Genomic DNA, 20,007 nt, shown 5'->3' with positions numbered 1-20,007 from the left:
GCTCTTTCAGAAGCTTTGTGTCGTGACGAAGTTCTACACAGAAAAACCATAAAGGTCATAGGTCACACAAAAACAAAGATCTCATATTTCCACGAAAACACAGGAAATCAGCACCTTCTCTGACGTCTCTGCTGCGAACCTGAAGTTACAGTAAAACCTGAAGCTTAGTGAAGAGTAAGTCCTAAATAATCTGGAGACCTGCAGAGTGAAAACACCTGACATTACATTTGCCTTTTATTTTTATTTGATTTGTGCAGAGCTACATAAAGACCCGCTGTCACAATCCAGAATATGTCCTGGTTATTATTGTTGTTATTATAATTATTATTATTAGTGGTGGTATTGACAAACACACACACACCTCTCACAGTACAACAACATCAAGCAGCAGACCTTGTTGTTCCACAGAGCTGATAGTGAAGCAGCAGTAGAAGGTTACTTTACTCTTACTTATACTTTATGCTCCTTCACGTGTTAAATATTTTATTGTTATATTTATTCATTATTATTATTATTTGTCAGGTTTAGTTTTTGAAGTTTTCTGAAGTTTTATCAAATAGAAAAACAAAAGACAACAGACTACCGTCGCTGTCTGACGGGGGCGGGGGCAGTGATTGGGAAATCACTCAGATCCATGTCGCAACAGCAGTGAGGAGGAGGAGGAGCGTCAACCGGAATACACTCAACTTCCTACTTGTCCAAACGCGCACACACACACACGCGCGCGCGCGAGCCGCTCACAGCTGCTTCTATTTAACTGTTTTTCCTTTTCTGCGCCTTCGACGCAGGTTTTGAACCGTCACGCGCTTCTCTGTAAACTTGCGTCCAGCTGTCAGCAGCTGTCCGTCTCTCTGTCTCTCAGTTTTCATTTCTGTAACACTTCAATAAACACTTCACTTTAATTAGTTCCGGCACGTCACGTTAATCCGGAATCATTAATTACGCGAACTGGGCTCCTCGCGCCGCCGCCGCCGCTCAGCTGGAAGACTCCGCGGACCACCGGGGACCGGCGCCGTGCGCCACCGTTAGTCCTGGAGATTTACAGCCCTGATCGAGCCCTGACACGGGGCCGTTAATCACCAGAGCCCCACTGCTCCCGGTGCTGCGGTGCTAACCGAAGGGTGTGTGTGTGTGTGTGAGTCAGCAGCAGGACTCTCTCTCTCTCTCTCTCTCTCTCTCTCACACACACACACACACACACACACACACACACACACACACACACACACACAGTAAACACTTAAAGACCCGGGATACCCCCACAGTCCATTCCGGTCCTGGACCCGCCCCGCCCCCACCCAGCTCTGCTCCGCCCGTCCGCCGGGACGCTCAGCTACAGAACGGTTCATCCCGACCGGACAGACACCGAGGAGAGCGTCCGGACCTGCTGTCAATGTAAGCCCACTTCCTGCTGTGCTTTGATGTGTGATGTCGTGGTGTTCGCTGCCTGGTTCTTGTCCGTGTTCTGGTTCTGTTTAATTCAGTGAGAAGTGAAGGCGGTTCTGTGGTTTCTCTCACTAAAAGTCTCTCTGAGTTCGAGCAGCAGCCGGAGACCGAGCCTCAGCGGCTGGTCCAACGGAGGACCCGTGTGACAGACATCCGCGCGAATCATCGGTTAAAAAATCTCTGGGTTTACAGTAATGTCGATTAATCTTACCAGTACTTAACGCTGAGAGAAAAACTACGCGTTATTATTCATCGCTGTGTTGTAGTCTACATTTCGGCATAAATACGTGATATCAGCCTGCGCTCAAATCAACACAATTACAACTTTTGTAGATCATTTGCCTGTAATTTGAATGATCCCAAATACAGCGCGATGGACGGTAATAGGTAACAGGCAGTCATGGAGGCTGACATTTGTTAGTGTAAAGTGTTGCTTGCTCAATAATTTATGTGCCGAATTTCCCATAAGACTCAAAACATTTGTGAACTGTCTTGTAATTTATGATCAGCTTGTGAACAATGAGGGAACTGTGAAATTAACACATTTTTAAATGTGAGTCTGGAGGAAGATTTTCTCCACAAAAGGGAAGACAGTCTTTGTTCTCTGTTAGCAGACTCAGTGTCCTTCATCGATCCATTTTGATAATTAGATTATTGCCACTCAGATCAGTTTGGGGACTTCACAGTGATCAGCAGAAACACAGCTGAACACTGCAGTTCACCTGCCTCTTCACCATCACCAGCTTTCAGTGGAAGTGATGGGCGACACACTCCACATCCTAGTTTTGTGCAAACATTTATTCAGAAGTTTATCTGAAGCGAATACGGAGCCTCATCAGCCCGAGTGAGACAAATCGAGGGGGTTTCTGTAAAGTGACTGTTTTTAGTGCAGAGTTCCATCTTTGTGTTTCACTGTTGAGCTGCAGGAAACTGACAAAACATTTTCTGCTAAAAAGGCTGGAACTTAGTTTTTTATTTGCACAGATGCACAGAATCAAATTAGATGACAGAAATAAAACAGATGTGACCAGATGTCCAGAAGCCTGAGGATGACACAGACGACCAAAAGAAATAAAACAGGTCTGTGTAAGTTAGTGATCGTTGGAAAGTGAATATGTTTTCAGGTTTTAGGCCCAGAAGAGTTCAGATATCTGCTCCATTAGGTTTGTCCAGACGTCTACTGCAGTGTGTGTGTGTGTGTGTGTGTGTGATTGTAAAACTGCTAAGGCCTCAGCTTTGTGTGTTTGCACCATGTTCATTTCTCCAAAATCTAAATGTTGAATTACTGAACTAAATTAGCAGCGAGCAAAAAAAAAAAAAAAACGACGGGATGCTAAATGATGATGAACGACGAGATGTGAAGTCACAGAGTCCGAGTGTGAAGTGGGATTTTCTTTAACTCTGGAAACTGCTGAGTCTTTGTTTACACGAATGAGCTCCTGAAAATGAGTAATCAACTTCCCAGAATTCTCTGGGGCCAGGGTAGAGGGCTTATTGTCATCTCCATACCTGTGGTGGACCATGTCAGAGTCTTATATTAACACACACACACACACACACACACACACACACACACACACACACACACAAACACACACACAAGGGATTTTCTGGGTTTGGTTTTATTGAACTCCATTTGGCATGAAAAGTGTGTGTGTGTGTGTGTGTGTGTGTGCGTGTGCGTGTGCGTGTGTGTGTGTGTGTGTGTGTGTGTGATGGATGGTGTTGTTGAGCAGCTCTGGTTCTGTATGTCCCTCCTGGGATCCACTCGCTCTTCCTGATCGTCCACCGTGACACGTTATCTCTCCGTCTGTATGTTGCAGCCTCTCTTCTTCTCTTTCTTCACCTTTCTTTCTCACCCTCCTCCCTCACATCCTCCTCCTCCTCCTTCTCTCTGTTTCAAAACAACACTTTATTTAAAAATAAGAAATGTGGAGACACTGTGACGCGCCTTCCTCTGTCTCTGCTGTGTCTGAACGTGAGATTATTCGAGGCCTAAATATTTGTTAGGCTTGAACCTCAGCTGATTAAAACTCAGACTGATCTCCTGTCGTGTTTACTGTTTAAATAAAAACCTGCGCAGACGGACGGAGCCTTTACACTCTATATGGTCTTTATTTTATTTCATTCATCACACGTGCCTGACAGAGTGAGTGAATAACCTCCGTTCAGTGTCTCACACAGCCGCACACACAACAAAGAGCTGAACAGGACACTGACTTTTTGCTGGACGCTGGTCTCAACCTGGACATTATAAACATTATATTTCATATGTGATGTGTCAGGTGTGATATTACCCGTGAAATTGGATGAGAAATAAGATGTGATGTAAAATGTGTGTCTTTAGGGAAGTGTTTGCAGGTAACGGCTGTGTGAACGCGCGGTGATGTGTGTGCGAGTCAGTCACTTATTGATCCATGAAACCACCTGAGCTGCTTTACAGTGAACACACACATAAAACAAGATCATGAAAACAAAACTGCGTAAAACTTCTCATTTCTATCGCATGAGCTGATTTTTATATGTGGACATTGGTTCATTAGATGAACGGATGAACAGAGGTAAAGAGAGGTGAAGGTCATTATCATCCGTCCATCTCATCTCAGCTCCTGTAATGATCAGATTAATCCCACCTCCACTGATTTAACTCTGCTGCTGCAGCGGATATATGGACATGGCGAGAAACGGGGCGGGGGTGAAGACAAACCGGGCTGTAAAGAGAAGACAGATTTCAATTCCTCACTGAATCCAACATTTATACCAACTTTGCACGTTTGACTTTAAATGTGTCAGAAACCTGCTTCATTTATCCAGAAAAAAACCCTCAGACAAACAGGGGTAACAACAAAGAGGCCTGGGCATCAAGTGCCTGTGTTTCTGCTCATATTTAGAACATTACATTTACTCTGCTGTTTATTTTTTAGTATAAAATGCACTAAGATATATTGAAATTAAGTTTGAGTTTAATTTATCATTGTGAATGTTACATCAACAGCTAAATCTTTAAAATAAAACAATAGAAAAAGAATCAAAAATGAATTAATAATGTACATTAACAGTCCTTCCATCTCCCTGCAGGGCGTCCTTCATCTCCACCCTCCTCCTCTTCATCGTGACAGTCGGGATCACACCAGCTGTCAGTCAGTCCAGTCACCCGCCAGGTAAGTGACGTCTGTGACAGCAGGGCTCTGACTGGGGCTCGTTAGAGGACACCAGTCCAGTCCAGAGGGAACTCCACCTGAAAATCCCACTTTTTACTTTTCCTCAGTGCTTATATCATGTGTACACTGATGCAGATCATTTATTTTTGTTTCTCCACAAACACTGAAGGGTTTGCTTTAATGGCTTCAGCTGGTTTAGTTGTTTTAATGTAAAAATTCACATGTAAAGGCACAAAGATGAGTAGAAAACTGTAGAACACCTGTTTAGAACGTTCTTGGACTTGCTTGGATCCATCAGTGTAAGGGTTTCTTTTGTAGGTAAAGGGAATTAAAAATGATAAATATTATGTGTCCACACTGTAAGAGGTTCTCAGGTCTTTTCTTCACCCAGGATCTTTCTTCTTCATGTTGGTGCAACGCTGCAAAAATGGGGTTAATTAAAGCCGAAGCTCCCGCCCCGTGGGACGGTGAATGGATGGTTCCAGGGAGAGGAGGGTCATTTGTAAGACTGTCTGAGTGTGGAGGAGAGGAGGGGGGAGGGGGGTTTAGAGGTGAGGTGGGGGTGGACGTGGAAAACCGAGGAGAGGAGCAGATGCTGTAGGGGTTAGATGGATGGAGCTGATGGGACGTGAGTGAATGAAATGAGATGAAAATTGAATGAATCCTTTGAGGAAACTGGTTATTACACCAACAAACGGCAGCACCACAGACTGTACATGTAAATATGTGTCACGTCTCAGTTGTTTGATCATTGTCTGAATGTCCCCCCGAGACATTTCAGAAAAGTTCACAAATAGTTCTGGACTGAAAGTTGGACCAATGTAACCATGACAACCGAGGTCCAGTGCACCCGCTGCTGTAGGGGCGCTTTCTCAGGGGACGCTCCCGTGGGTGGTATCAGAGGATAGAGACAAACGACGTGAGCGGCCGCTCAGTTTGGAGGACCTGAGGAGAGTTTCCGTACGGTCGTAGTGTTAAAAGTACTAACTGAGGTTGTTTGCAGTTGGTGTCAACAGTTTTGCAGACGTCTCTGTTATGGCGGTGGTTTGTGGAGGAGTGATATTTGGGCTGCAGGGTTTCTGATTTTTGTTTTTTTGCTTTTCTGTAGCAGCACTAGATGTGGTGACCCATTTTTTATTTGACTCTGGGGGTAAAAAGGTTTTTGGGGACCTGTGACAACCTGAGCTTTGACTGCTGAGGTATGACTGAGACAGACTGCTTCATCATCCAGTCTGCCACAGCTTTAAGACGCAGCAGAAGAAGATTGTGTCAGGACACAGATCAGAACACGATGACTGACAACGAACAAAACCAAATTCCAGCTAAAACTACAGATTATTATTTCTTTGAGTTCAAAGCCTTGGAAAAGCTTCCATCTGTTCAGAGAAGAGAAACCTTTTTGTTTGATATGTCCATCAGACATGCATGGTCTTTATGTTTATTTAAAATCATCCATTTATTCATCACCATATGCAAACTGTGTTCTGATGAGACAACACAGTCAGGGTTAAACATGTAGCTGCAGAACAGGCACCGGACATAAGAAACATTATTCACCTCTATTTGATTTTTGCTGTGTCCCGTATTTGCATTCGAGTGTCCAACACATTGATTCCACAGCACACGTCTTTACACGAAGCGAAGCTAAAACCTGCAGGAGACTATAAAGGGCTACGGCAGCATGTTGCAGATGGATGGATAATGTGTGTGTGTGGAGGTAGAGGGGTTAGATGGTAGTGGTGGGGGGTGGGGTGAATGGAGGGATGAGGCTGAAGATATTTGTGTAGATGGATGGATGGATAGTGATGGAGGAGGAGGAGAAGGAGGCGGATGGATGTTGGAGAGGGTTTTAATAGAAAGACTAATACTCTGGCCAGGAAAACCTGACAGGTCAATTACCAGCACACACACACACACACACACACGCACACACACATACACACACACACACACACACACACATACACACAGTCCCACTCTGTACAGGTGTAGGGAGCCTCCATTAATCCAGCACTCAGTGTTCAGAGACGTGAGAACCAGCAGCACTGAAACGGTCCAGCACTTCATTTTCCCAAGCTGAGGCTCTGGACTCAAAACAGGACGCTTGGTTCTGCCACAAGGACCTATAATTATTTTCATTGTGGGTTTATGTACCAATTACTTTTCTGACTAATCATTAATCATTTAGTCTGTATATATAGTCGATTACAATAATTTCCAGTTCTGTCAAACCAACAGTCCAAAATTCAGAGATATTTCACTGAATATAAATACCTGTGAATATATGGTCCATGAAGGGTTCTGTAGGTTCTTGAAGAAGTGCCAGTGTTCCTAATAGGAGTTAAGAATCCTTGCAGAGGTTCTAAAGGTGCCTTTGGTCTTTAAGAAGTAGTGATTATCCTTCCCCATTGTTGTTGTTGACATCTTTGAGGAGATTCCCTGTAATCTTCAAGAGGAAGCTGATTAAAAGGGTCAGGAGCTCCTGAGGTGGTAGTTTCAGTGGTCCTGTATGTGGTTTAAGTGATCTTTTGGGGGTCTGAAGTCTTTGAAGAGTAGGATTTAGGTGTATTAGAGAGTCTATGGTGCTGAGGAGGCCAGTCTGTAAAGAACGCATTAGTCATCACTATAATTATCACATATTGAACAGTCATCCTCTTCATCCTCCATTTAATTAACTCATCCATTATAAATGAGAATTTAAAGACCTGGTGGAGTTGGTGTGTCTCTGATTTGATTGGTTGATTGGATGAAGACTTAAGTCAGTTCTGAAACCATTAGTCAATTAAATCAATCAGCAGAAAATTAGTTGGTGCTAATTTCGATGGTTGGTCGTTGAAGTCTTTCGTCAACAGTGAAAAATCCAATGTGAAGAATTTCAGTTTCTCTTTTTAACGTCGTCCTCGGTTAGAAATGTTTATTTCAGCATGTAGAGCGGCTGTAAACGCGACAGAGTCCATGAGCTCCAGCAGGTGTCAGTATGGAAAAAATATTCAGAATGACTTTGCTGAAATCAGAAAAAAAGATCTTTAGAATTTATCCAGTAAATTCTACAACATCAAACCAACACTTTACCTGCATAGCAACAGAACCGGAAGCTCTCAATAACTGTGGTGTTTCCTGATTGTTTCCTGGAGCCTCCTCTGCCTTCCATGCTTTATGCTTTAGGCGCCTGGAATCGAACCAGGGATGTGGTTAAATCCTGTCCCTGCTATGCGGATGATACTCAGCTGTACGTCTCTTTAAACCTCCAAAAGCTGCAGAATTGTCTATTTTACACAAATGCCTAAATTAAATTAAAAATTGGATGGCTGATGCATTTCTACAGCTCAATGCTGATAATAGCAAAGATCTTATCTCTGCCCAGTTGGCTTTGTCCCTAAGGTGAAGAAAAGCCTTTGTTCCCTCTCCTGGCACATTCCTGGCAAATTTAATACTTCATATATTTAGATTGGCTCCTGTTCAAATTCAGTTCCAGATTCTGGTCACTTGCAGATCGCTGCAGGGTCAGACTCCTGCCTGCGTTAGAGATCTGCCGCAGCCTAATATCAGCATTAGGTCTCTGAGGTCCTGTCAGGGTTTGTTGGTGGTGGAAACTCAGACTGAGGCCGAGTTAACTTTGGTGATTCGTGTGCAGCAAACACCCTCATCAGAAATGATAAATCAGATATTTGTGTTCCACTAAATTCTGTTTCCCATCCTGACAAAAATAGATCACAGAGAGTTCTGGGATATTTTCAGCGTGAAGGTCAGGGTCAGAAAACATTCCTCTGTCCAAAAATATCAGCCGTCTGTTTACATCTGTTTCACTGTCTTCACTGTCTTAGGCAAATGTCTCATTCATACAGCATTTTCATTTAATGTAATAAATAAGAAGCAGTTTAATCTGAGGTAAAGCTTGTCCCTCTCTGTCTGACTGATGCTGGTTTTCAGTAACAGTGTTTAGTGATGAGTCTCAGTGTTTTAATGGAGCAGCTGCCCTCTCTGCTTTCATCCTTTAATGAGATGGAAGTGTAATAACGTCGTTCTTTTAACAAGGCCAGTTAACGACGACATCCACTAAGCTCTGTTTGATTCTTGCATAAAAACTCTAAATCGGGGCCGGACCCGCAGCCTGGACCGGACCCAGAGAGGGAGACAGACGTGTCCCTCTGCTCCTCCTTCACTTCACTGGATCAGGGCATAATTATGACGTTATAAAGGAAATGAATGAATCAACAGCCACGAGTTTTCAGCTCATTTATTGAGACATTTTTAAAAAAAATCTCTGCATTAAAAGTTATAATTTTCACACTTTCACACTGATTGATAGGCCCAGGGTTTGAACTGGGTTTTATTCAGTACACAACCAATCCGTCTGTCTTCATGTGACCTGGGCAGGTGGACACTGTGGTCCCTTTAAATCTCTCTCTCTCTCTCTCTCTCTCTCTCTCTCTCTCTCTCTCAGAGTCCATGTGTTATGACTGGGGGGTGTCCAGTGAGGGGGCGGTCTCAGTCATGGAGGGGGAGGCCGGTTGGCTCTCCTGTCCTCTTTTCTCTCATCCGTCCGTCTACAACTACACCTCCACCCAGAGTGCCGGGCACAACCTCTTCTGGTACCGCCTCCCTGAGGGTCACGACCTGGAGCAGCCAATCACGTACAGGTACACATGCAACTGAAAACTATCTGAGCAGTTTACTACTGTGTGCAAACAAAATCAGTCAATCAATCAAACTTTATTTGTTCAGCACCTTTTGCACAGATTAGTGCAGTTCAAAGTGCTTCACAGACGACGGACGAGCTGCTAAATAATAAGATCTGCAAAAAAATGTAAACTGAAATAACTGGACTGATTCTTACAAGAAATGTAACAAACCAAGAAAATGGATTAAAATACATTTTAAAAAATCTATTAAAATAGATAAAAAACAAAGTAGATGGAGGGCGTAAACCATTTTAAAGCATGACTACAACAAATAAATTATAAGATAAAATACATTAAGCTGCTCTCAGAACAGTATAGTTGTTTTGTAGAGGCTCTTCAGAAAAACATCTGTCAGTCATTTTACAGCAGCTTCACTTGTTGGGAGGATGAGACACGTTGAGAGTAACTGAACGATGAAGTGCACTCTAACGATTTCCCTTCCTGAGACGACGTATGGTGTTTTGGAGGCGAGCAGCTCGATTGGCGTCACTGCGGACGTTAGATTTTGTTCTAACGTCGCTGTAATCGAATCGTCTCTGATTTATGTTCGTTCGGGCTCTAATGAATGATGATGACTCTCCTCCGCAGCTCGCGGCTCAGTAAAGACAGGGAGAGACTGTGGCTGCAGCCGGCCACCGTGGAGGACACGGGACAGTACATCTGCATGCTACGGTAAGACACAGAGACGCCTGGGAAATTCCCTTTTATGTTTTTTTTACAGGACAGTTTCATTTTGTGTTTTTTTAATTTACTGTTTGCTAAAGTTTGTTCAGGATCAAGACTGCAGTCAGAAATGAATGAAATTTAAAGTGAGTCTTCAGACGTCACAAATTCTGATGCTGAAGTTCATCAGGTGATCACAGACAGGTGCTCTCACATCAGATAAAATCAGCTGCCGTGTCGGCTCCTCTCTCACGTTCAATCCTCCGTCTCGACTCTTAATCAGCCAAAGTGGCTCTGAGAGCGTCTTATAGTTCCGCTCCTGCTCAGCTCACAGGATTACAGAAACCAGATGTGACCCATCAGCTGGCCACGGTCCAGACCCGCATGTGACACCCAACAAGATGAGTTCATTTAATGGGTGTGGGGGTGTGCGGGGGTGTCTGCTGTCTTACTTTAATCACTACATGCTCCTGGTCTGTGCAGGATGCGGATCTGACCTGACCGAACGTAACACAACACATGCTGCATCATCACAGTGCAGAAAACTGTTGATGTGCTGTGTGTTGGTCACAGGGACAAATGTGTGTGATGAGAGTCATGTGACACAGTGATGTCAGACTACCAACCAAGGCCTGATTTATAGAAGGGCTGCAGATAAGGTAAGTAGTAGCAGTAAAGAGAAAAAAAAAAAAAACACACCTTAGATCAGATGAGGATTTCCAGTCAGCGTTCCGGTCCAGGAGGACCACTGGATCCAGCTGGTTGGGTCGGACCAAAGTTTGCTCTTGGGTTCCGCAATGACTGAGATAAATAAAACAGAACCAGACGTTCTGTATGAATCTGATAAAAAAGAGTCTGATGAGTATCATGCATTCTCAGAGATCTGAACAGTCCAACACACACTGGTACAGACACACACACACACACACGGTCACACTTTGTATAAACAAGCTTGAGACTCTTAGTGCTCCTCATCAATTAGATGCCTTTAACATCCACTGACCTCAAACTGGAAGCTTACAATCGACTGAGAAGAGAAAGTCTCAGAGAGATCAGTCTCTCTCACACACACACACACACACACACACACACACACACACACACACACACACACACACACACAGTCAGTCAGCATTTTAAAGGTAGATGGAGATAAGTCTGCCAGGAAGTGCATTACTGTTCCAGCTAAAAGTCCCCGCAGATGTTATCTGGCGTTCAGCCTGATGAAGATCACAGCAGGATGTTTTCTTACTAATGACGAAGAAGAAAACACTGATGTCTTGAATCTCATGTTCACAGTTTGTGGTGCTGAATGCGTTTTCCTGCAGCGGCTCAGGTTTCCAGGAGAGGACCGTAACTTCTCCACAGCAGCGTCTTCTCCTCTGATGTGGTGTGCAGCAGGGCTCGAAATTGCGATTTCAGACAACGCGATCACGTGATCGCCAAAGCTGCGGTTTTTTGCTGCGCTCCTAACTGACCCAGGATCTGCTGTGTCAAATATTTTACACATACATGCCGTCTCCCTACCTGCCGAGCTCACCAATCAGAAGCGGCTCGTGGACAGGTCACGCTCACCAATCAGTATAACCTGCTCCACCTGCTGCTTCAGTTCTGAAATGGCTTCAGCTGGACCGGAAGCGGAGTTACGGGATTTAATCCCCAATAAAAACAGCACGTCGGTTATTTGGGAGCATTTCGTGTTTGAGGCCGCGGACGTGCACCAGAAACAGGTACTGTGTAAAACCTGTCGCGCATAAAGTCGCAACACCCAGCGAAAACACCACCAATTTATACCGGCACCTGTAAAATCACCACAGGTGTTTGTATGACGAGTGCGTGACGAAAAAGTTCCTCGCGACAATAGAGAAATAACTGCCACTGGTCAAGGACTTCATAGAGTGTACATGTACATGTTTCTTAAGTACGTTTGAAATCAGTTCTTAACTTTAGTTTTCGTTCTTGCATCAGAATAATTGCATTTAATGTTTCAATGATGTAGTTTTCTGTCATGTTTGTAAATGTTACTGTACATTGTGAATGTTACACTGAAGCTTGATTAGAAGAAAATCGCAATATCTGCCAGAAAAATTGAAATGAGATCTCTTCCTAAAACCGTTCAGCTCTAGCGTGCAGACAGGTATTCAGAGCTGGAAGATGATCTGAACACTCTGCCCATCTTGATCTAGTTTTCTAGGTTTCTCTTCCTGTGTGGTCACATCCTGTTTCCTGTGTCTCGTGATCTTTAAATGAACACACACAGTTGAGACTGTGCTGTTCTTACAGATAATGGCATTTGTGTGACCTGAAAAACAAAGCCCTGCATGTAAAAAAAATGTGTTCTTGGTTTGTGGTTTGATCTCTTCGTGATGTTGTCCTAGATTTTAATTTTTTGTTAGTCTTGTTTTGTATTTTCTCTGAACATCTTTGCTGAAATTGAGTCCCAGAGAGCATTGCTGTAAGACTTACTCTTAAGTCTGTTGGTCTCCTGTCTCTGTCTTGCAGTAACAAGTCGTCCTGCAGTAAGATCGCCATGCACCTGAAGGTGTTGCGGCGTGACGAGTTGGCCCTCACCTCCGACTGCCCGCCTCCGGTTGCCGTGGTAGGCGCTCAAGTGGCGATCCCGTTGCAGGAAGGGTGGACCCTGAACTGTCCAGACCTGCAGGACGCTGCCAAGATGACCAACAGCACGCCACTCGTCACCTGGTACCACGTGAAAACAGATGGATCGGTAATACATGCGTCTGTCCCCGTATCTTGCAGCTAATACTGATGAATAATGTGTCTGTTGATTTTACTGTGAATTCTCTTTTGAGGCGCTGGTCAGTCTGTGGTCTCCGTCACAATCTCAAATTTAAGTACATGTATAAATGTAGTAAAAACAGTCTGTGATAGTTGTGTGGGGGGGGAGGGGGGAGTCTGACCAGATGTAACCCTCTCTCCCTGTCTGTCCTGTCCTCTGTGTCTCAGAGGTGTTACAAATACCCGTTCTGGAACACCGACCGGCAGCAGAAAGGAGCCAGTCTCGAGTTTTACGTCATGTTGGATCCATATCAGGGTTTATATTACTGTACAGTCAGCTACCTGAGGAAAGGCAAAACACTCAACTTCACCAGGAGCATCAACGTCACCGCCGTCTGTAAGACAACCATACTACTACCACCACTACTACTGCTGCTGTGCACACATTAAAGAATGTACCTGTACAGGTGAACACTGCTCTGTTTTATTTCCTCAGATCCGACCACACTGCCCAAAGAACCCGACATCCTCCACCCAACTGAAGACCAGGTCTTCACTGTCGAACAGAGTAAGTAAACTGCAGAAGCACAGTGTCAGCTGTCAGATAACAAAACAAATAATCACAAACTGTTTACTGTCCTGAGAACTGTACCACAAAACAAGTTCAACATGCCCAGGATATCCTCTCATCATCTGGCTTCAGTGAACATTTACCGTCCTGGATCATCCGTGCTATGAAGCTGGTTATCACCTGGCTACGAGCATGTTCATGTCAAAGAGGTGAACGTTAATTACAAGCCTAAAAAATCCCCTGCATCTAAATTCACTTACATATTATTCAACAAGGTGAAATGTAAACAGCGTGATCACATGATCAGACTAAGGATTTACTGGAAATAAATACAGAAATGGTTAATGGTTAAGTTTCCTACTGAAATAGTAACAAATCATTATGAACACATGAAGCAGGTAATAGAAAGTAATGTCACTGTTTCTGCTGCCAAAGCAGAGAGAAGAGCAGAGACGCAGTTAATGTCTGATGAGGTCAGTCACACTGAAATGTTCGTTTATGATGATGGGAACTATTTAACACTGTATGGATCATTTTTCTGAAAGACGCCAGTTATCATCACAGACGCCGACATGGTCTGTCCTCACTGAATCCTGTCGGATTAAAGAATCTTTGTTCTCTTCTGAGAGCTAACTTTCCCAACACAGAGGCTTTAGCTGAGATCTGACTCTAAACACAGCAGAGAGAGCTGTAACAGATTTATAACCACATGAATGAATCGCTCTCCTTATTACCTCTCCGCTGCGACTGGCTAGTTTTCTTCGAGCGACTTCCCACCTACCAATCTGGAACAAGCACAGACGCCAGGATAATTAGTCCCTAAACGAGGATCTGTTTATTCAGCGTTGCATCATGGGAAGACAGTCGCACAGACCCACAGCTGGGAACCAAGAATATTTCGTGATGAATCACTTCAACAGCTTTTAACAACTGTCAGAATTTTCTTTGTTAACTCATGAATCCCTTCAGCTCAGCAGCAGCCCAGTGACAGCAGCGTGTCCAGATGGGAGCTTCCACTCCTCAGCTCCATCCTGTGTTTTCTGTCTTTATGTGGCCTCCAGCAGCTTCTCCACCTGCAGCTGGACTCTCAGGACATAAAGCTGCTGTGGCAGTGATGGAGAGGCAGCACATCCTCTGCCAACAACTTCTTTCAAATTGGTTTTCCCGAGAGCAGCTCGGAGGAGATTCAACATTCGAAAAGTTAATCGTCCGTGCAGAATTAGTGGAGGCTGCAGGAGCTCGTCCCATAAAACAGAGCAAGCCGTTAACTTCCTGTACAGACACACACACACACCATCACACTACACGCCATGTACACTTACAGTGAATATTACTGCTGATGAACAGCAGGATTCCAGCCTGGGCTCCGTTTGATGAATATTTAAAGGACCCGTGCTTCGTGTACAGACTGCCCTTCACTGTCTGAGGATTTATTCTTATTTTCTTATTTTTTAGCAGCGACAGAAACTTCACTGACCAATTTCATCTCTTTCATCATCATCTTTTTATGAGCCCTAACACAGTGTGGGATCATGCTCATGTCAGGATTTAGACACCAGCTGTGATCCTGTCAGATCGGGTCATTTGGTTTGAAATGAATTCTGTCAGATTTTGGTTTAAGTGGCCGAGTTCTCACTCTGTATTTCCCTCTTCCTCTCAGACACAGAGGTGCGTCTGGTGTGCAGAGGTTTGTTCCCCTACCTGAACTCTTTGTGGGATATTTGGTGGACGGTTGATGGGAAGACCCTGGATAAACTCAACAACCCTCGCTTTTCCAAAACCAACAGGTAGAAAGAAAACACATCTAGTCTGAGTTATTATTACCTTAAGGTACAGGTAGTTGTAGTAGGATGTACATTTATTTTAGAATGAGGACAGAAAGCCCCAGTATTGAGTTTGAGATGGTTCAGTTAATGAAAGTATTTAAAAAATTAGGACCTGAAGGATGTGAAAGAAAAAGCATGAGTCTCAATTTCTGACTGAGTAAAATCCTGAGACAATAAAAGACAGCAGTAAGCTGTGATTAAACAGAAATCTGTTAAGACTCAAGTCTGTTTCTGAGTTCTGAGTAAATCCAGGGTCAAAGCTACAGGATTTACTGGACATAAATCTTCCTGCAGGTTCAGTGTGACTCAGTGAGCCTGTGTTTTAGTTTGTCCCAGTGCTTTATTTTGAAATCCACGAGGCCCACGTGTGTTTGCAGACAGGTGAAGTATGACTACGGGGACCGGATCGAGGAGAGCGTGCTGGTGATCAAGGACTTCCAGTCCGAGGACCTGAACAGAGAGTATAACTGCTCCGTGAGGAACGATAGAGGCAGCAAGTCCCGCAGAGCTCAGCTGGAGAAGGAGGGTGAGCGAAACCGTGAACTTCCTGCTGATGTTTCACATTAAAAGCTTGCCCTTAAAATCTCACTGGACAGTTGTACAGTTTTTGTTGAACAGTTGCTAAGTTTCAGGTGTGTTTCGTTGTGTCAGTGTCGCTGCCGTCGATGGAGCTGGGTTGTGGTCTCGGTGTGACTCTGGTCCTCATGCTGCTTCTCTTCGTGGTTTATCATGTGTTCTGGCTGGAACTGCTGCTGCTCTATCGCTCCTGGTTCGGCACCGATGAGCGACACACAGGTGAGCAACAGGTGACACTTATGGTTTACGACCCATCTACCTGCTCGGTAGCTGCCAAGGTGTTTGATGACGGCAGTAAGTTCTCAGGTAAAAGCTGGAATTCAGATAATGACACTGGGAATAGTTGATGGTCGCTCGTTATATTATTCTTTTCTTTGTGCCATTTTACTTTGGGTATCCTGTTATGATTTGCTAATGCAACAGTAAAATTAACTTGCAGGTGCAGGCGTTAACAGGTTTAAATTATTTAGCGCATTTTTGTATAATTGAAACATACCAGCAGGAACAGCATCCTCTGGAGTATGGGTAATAAAAGTGTAGTGTTGTTTTTGCCAGGTAAATGAAATATTCGCCACGTCACCTGCAGCACTTCAGGTTTTACGTCCTGATACTAAATTTCTTCTGTTTAACGATGATTTTTTTTTTCTGTCTGGCTGCAGTCGGGACATTTAGGTTATTAAACCTTGTATCAGTAAAACAGGAGAAAGTAATTTATAATTTATTCAGCAACTTTGCCAGAATTATTCAGTCAACGACGTTTCAGGACAGTGAGCCTGCTGAGGCAGTTCCACCGCAGCCGTTTATAGCTCAGCCTTTAACCCTGGGAAACACGACCACTGCACCTGCTCTGAATGCAGGTAAAGTTTACTAATTGGTTGTAAAATTTTTACCACTCACCTTTATTTGGTGTCAAAGGTGCTGTGATGCAGTGCCAGCACAGATCTCATTAACGCTGGTGCTTTCAAGGACACACACACACACACACACACGTTCAGCTGAACTGGTTTTACACACCTATGTTGTTTTGTGTGTGTGTGTGTGTGTGTGTGCGTGCGCGCACAGGCGTGCACAGGTGTGCACGCACGCCTTCTTGTGCAGATCAGATCGGAGGAGAATTTGTTAGGAAACTGTTCTTCAGCCTGAACATGAGACTCATACATTGATAACACTTATCCGACAGACATCTTGACTTGGTTTCCTGTGCAAATACGGATGTGGAAGTTTACTTATCTATTAAAAATGTTCTTTCTCAAGTTGAAAACATTATGTTTCCTCTCTGTAATCGATCACCTGTCTGTGTGTGCGTGCGCTCAGATGATAAGGAGTACGATGTGTACATCTCGTATGCGAGGAACAGTGAGGAGGAGCAGTTTGTTCTGTCGACGCTGCGCAGAGTCCTGGAGAACGAGCTCGGATACTCAGTGTGTATCTTTGACAGAGACAGTCTGCCGGGAGGGAGTGAGTACACACACGTACTGCAGCACGATACACACCGATACTGCAGCTTAGTACATGCATGTACTACAGCACAGAAATAGACAGAAATCCATCCATCCATTCATTCATCCACCTATTCATTAACCATCCTCTCTCCTCTCACAGCCATCACAGATGAAACTCTGAGTTTTGTGGCTCGTAGCCGGCGCCTCCTGGTGGTCGTTAGCCCAGGCTATGCCTCTCAGGGCTCCCAGGCCCTGCTGGAGCTGAAGGCCGGCATCGACGGCATGGCACTGGACGGGCACCTGCGGGTGATCCTCGTCCAGTACAAGCCGAGCCGGAGACAGGGCTGGGTCAGGGAGCTGAGGAGAGCTCGGGTGGCCCTCGCACTGGTCTGTTGGCAGGGGGAAAAGTCCAGGGAGCTGACGTCCCGCTTCTGGAAGAGACTGAGGGTGGAGTTACCTGTGAGGAGGGTTAGCAGCAGGGAGGAGGAGGAGAGCAGTAAGGAGGTGGCTCTGATGAGGCTGCACAGCCAGAACAGCACAAACTCCCAGACAGGCCTCATCACCAACACTGTCAAAGATCCACAGAAAGTCCTCAACTCTGCAGCGTAGTCGTGATCCATCACAGCTACGCTGCAGGGGTTACAGCAGTTACCCGTGAACCCAAAACACGTTACAGGATATTATAAGCTTCATCACTTCCTGTCAGTGAACTACAGAAAGGTTCCTGTTTTCTTGCTTCAGATAAGGGTGTTGGGTTCTGGACACTCTTCTTTTCAGTCTTCCCCAAAAATGAGGGAATTGATGTTTCTGTCTAGAGCTGGTTAAAACCAGTACCAGTGCAGCGTCTCAGATTCACATTTCATTTTCAGAATTTTCCTACAAAACCTTTCATTTAACAGCAATACTGAAAGTGTACAGCCATGTTACTGTACTCACCATCTTATTTTAGCCTGTTAGCATGCTAATATTTTTATATTAGCACACCATTCACCCTCTGGGGACCATGAATGTGGGTACCTAATATCTCAACAATTCATCTAAGAGTTGTTGAGATATTTTGATTTGGAAATACTGTGAATAATCAGTACTCGTGAGCCAAATACATTTTGATTCTTCAAGGCGATTTTAGTTCCCATTTCAAGTTAGCTTGTTTTAACTGATTGTTTTAACTAATTGATAATAGTAAACATGCAGAGAGTTTTAACATTAGTTAATATGCCAAATATTATCTCACTTGCTAAAACGCTAAACAACAATCCTGATGATTTAACGACCTCCTTGCCTGTAGTTTAGGTGAAAATGTAAAGTTTGGCCTGGCAGTCCAGTCCAGCAGGTGCTGAGATACCAAAGTGTTCGGCCGACACTTCTCAACAGACGGATGAAGATACTGAAAACAAAGTAGGAAAAAACACTCATCAACAGCTCCAGAGACAAAGAACAAAGCAACAAACAAGACCATGAAAAACTTGTGGTGCCTTTCAGATTAATGCTTTTTACTTTTTCATAGATACAGCTTCAGTATTAGTTGTCCTCTCATTATCAGAATCATTGTCATAACTCATCTGCACACTATCCATTCATTATCATTATGTTTTGCGTGTTATTTGTCTGTCCAGATTACCGAGCTTTGTGTCATTTTTAAGAAACCTGGCTACAGCGTTTTTGCACTCGTACTGTATGGGATTGTTTTGACGCCTGGAGGTCGGGTTTACCTCGGGGTATTTGTGCAAAGAAGGCAGGAAAGACAACCAGAGCTTTAGATTGGTGGAGACGCCTGTCAGTCAAGACAAATTCTGTACATTTTCATACACTCACACATTAGAGGAAGTCAGATAACCTGAATTTGTGGCAATAAGACGTATTTTGGTATTTCAGACTCAGCTTCACAGCCTCAGCTGTACTTAGCCTAAAACTAACATTAGCGTGACTTAGAATATATAAGGAGTAACATCCTAACAGTAGGATGTAACAGATTATGTCTGCATTATTCTCAAATGACAGCTAAGGCTGAAAGGAATTTGATTGGTTGTTTACATGTGTCCTTTGATAAAAAAAAAGGAGGATTCATCCTCAGGGGACCACGAATGTTTGAACCACATTTCAGTCTCTCCAATAGTGCCTATAGAGAGAGGTTTTCTTATTTACTTCAACACAGCGAGATGTTTCTCAAAGTTGCACCTAGTGGCCATTAGAGGATTTGTATTTGAATACATTTCAATATAATACACTCACAGCGGTGGTGTTTGCTTAGCTTTGCTGTTGGGTGTTATCTGCATAGAGGGAGATTTACAAAGTCAAATGCAACAGACAGAGGAAACCACAGGTGTAAAATGTTACAGAGCAAACAGAGACCTGTGGAGGAGGGAGCCATGCACTGCAGCTGTCAAATATTTGTCAGATAAAAATGTATTAACAGAGTAAAACTCGCCTGATCATTACTTTAAAATGTTGCTATTACTCTGCACTTTCTGTATGTTTTATTTTTGTGTTTTGGCACTGCTTCCACTTTTATACATTCAGTATATTATAAATCAACTGTATCAAGATATAATTTTCTTTGAAAATGTGTTATATGCTATTCATCTTTAACACTTTAAAAAACAGTAATGGGAGAATACTTCTTGCACTTTGTCATGCTCTAATATATGTTTAAAGTATTTCATGTGTTTTTTTAATAAATGAATTTTTCTTCTGGTGCTATGTCATCGTCATCATTCATTTCAGTGTTTTTCATTGCATGTTTTCCATTTGAACAAATACCGTCTCACATGTAGTAAGGATCTTTTCTTTCGAGACGTTTAACATGAAATCACAGATTCTCTCTGGAGGTCTCTCTCATCCATGAACAACCACATTCAACTTTCATTTTAAAACGCATTGTATTATTTAGTTTGATCTGCA

General features: G+C 43.7%; 1 protein-coding gene across 1 annotated transcript; it reads left to right on the top strand.

Moving 5' to 3' along the window:
• The first annotated feature begins 711 nt into the window (after positions 1-711).
• On the top strand, positions 712-19,806 carry LOC121187315 (interleukin-1 receptor accessory protein). The gene is made up of 12 exons (XM_041046499.1): positions 712-1,395; positions 4,525-4,607; positions 9,052-9,247; positions 9,878-9,961; positions 12,455-12,680; positions 12,920-13,088; positions 13,188-13,259; positions 14,923-15,049; positions 15,466-15,614; positions 15,740-15,883; positions 16,979-17,122; positions 17,267-19,806. Coding segments are annotated over exons 1-12 (1,845 nt in total). The 5' UTR covers positions 712-1,393; the 3' UTR covers positions 17,716-19,806.
• Positions 19,807-20,007: the final 201 nt, after the last annotated feature.

The sequence above is a fragment of the Toxotes jaculatrix genome, chromosome 9 (genome assembly GCF_017976425.1).
Source record: "Toxotes jaculatrix isolate fToxJac2 chromosome 9, fToxJac2.pri, whole genome shotgun sequence".
Taxonomy (NCBI): domain Eukaryota; kingdom Metazoa; phylum Chordata; class Actinopteri; family Toxotidae; genus Toxotes; species Toxotes jaculatrix.
This window is presented reverse-complemented; position numbering and strand designations above follow the sequence as displayed.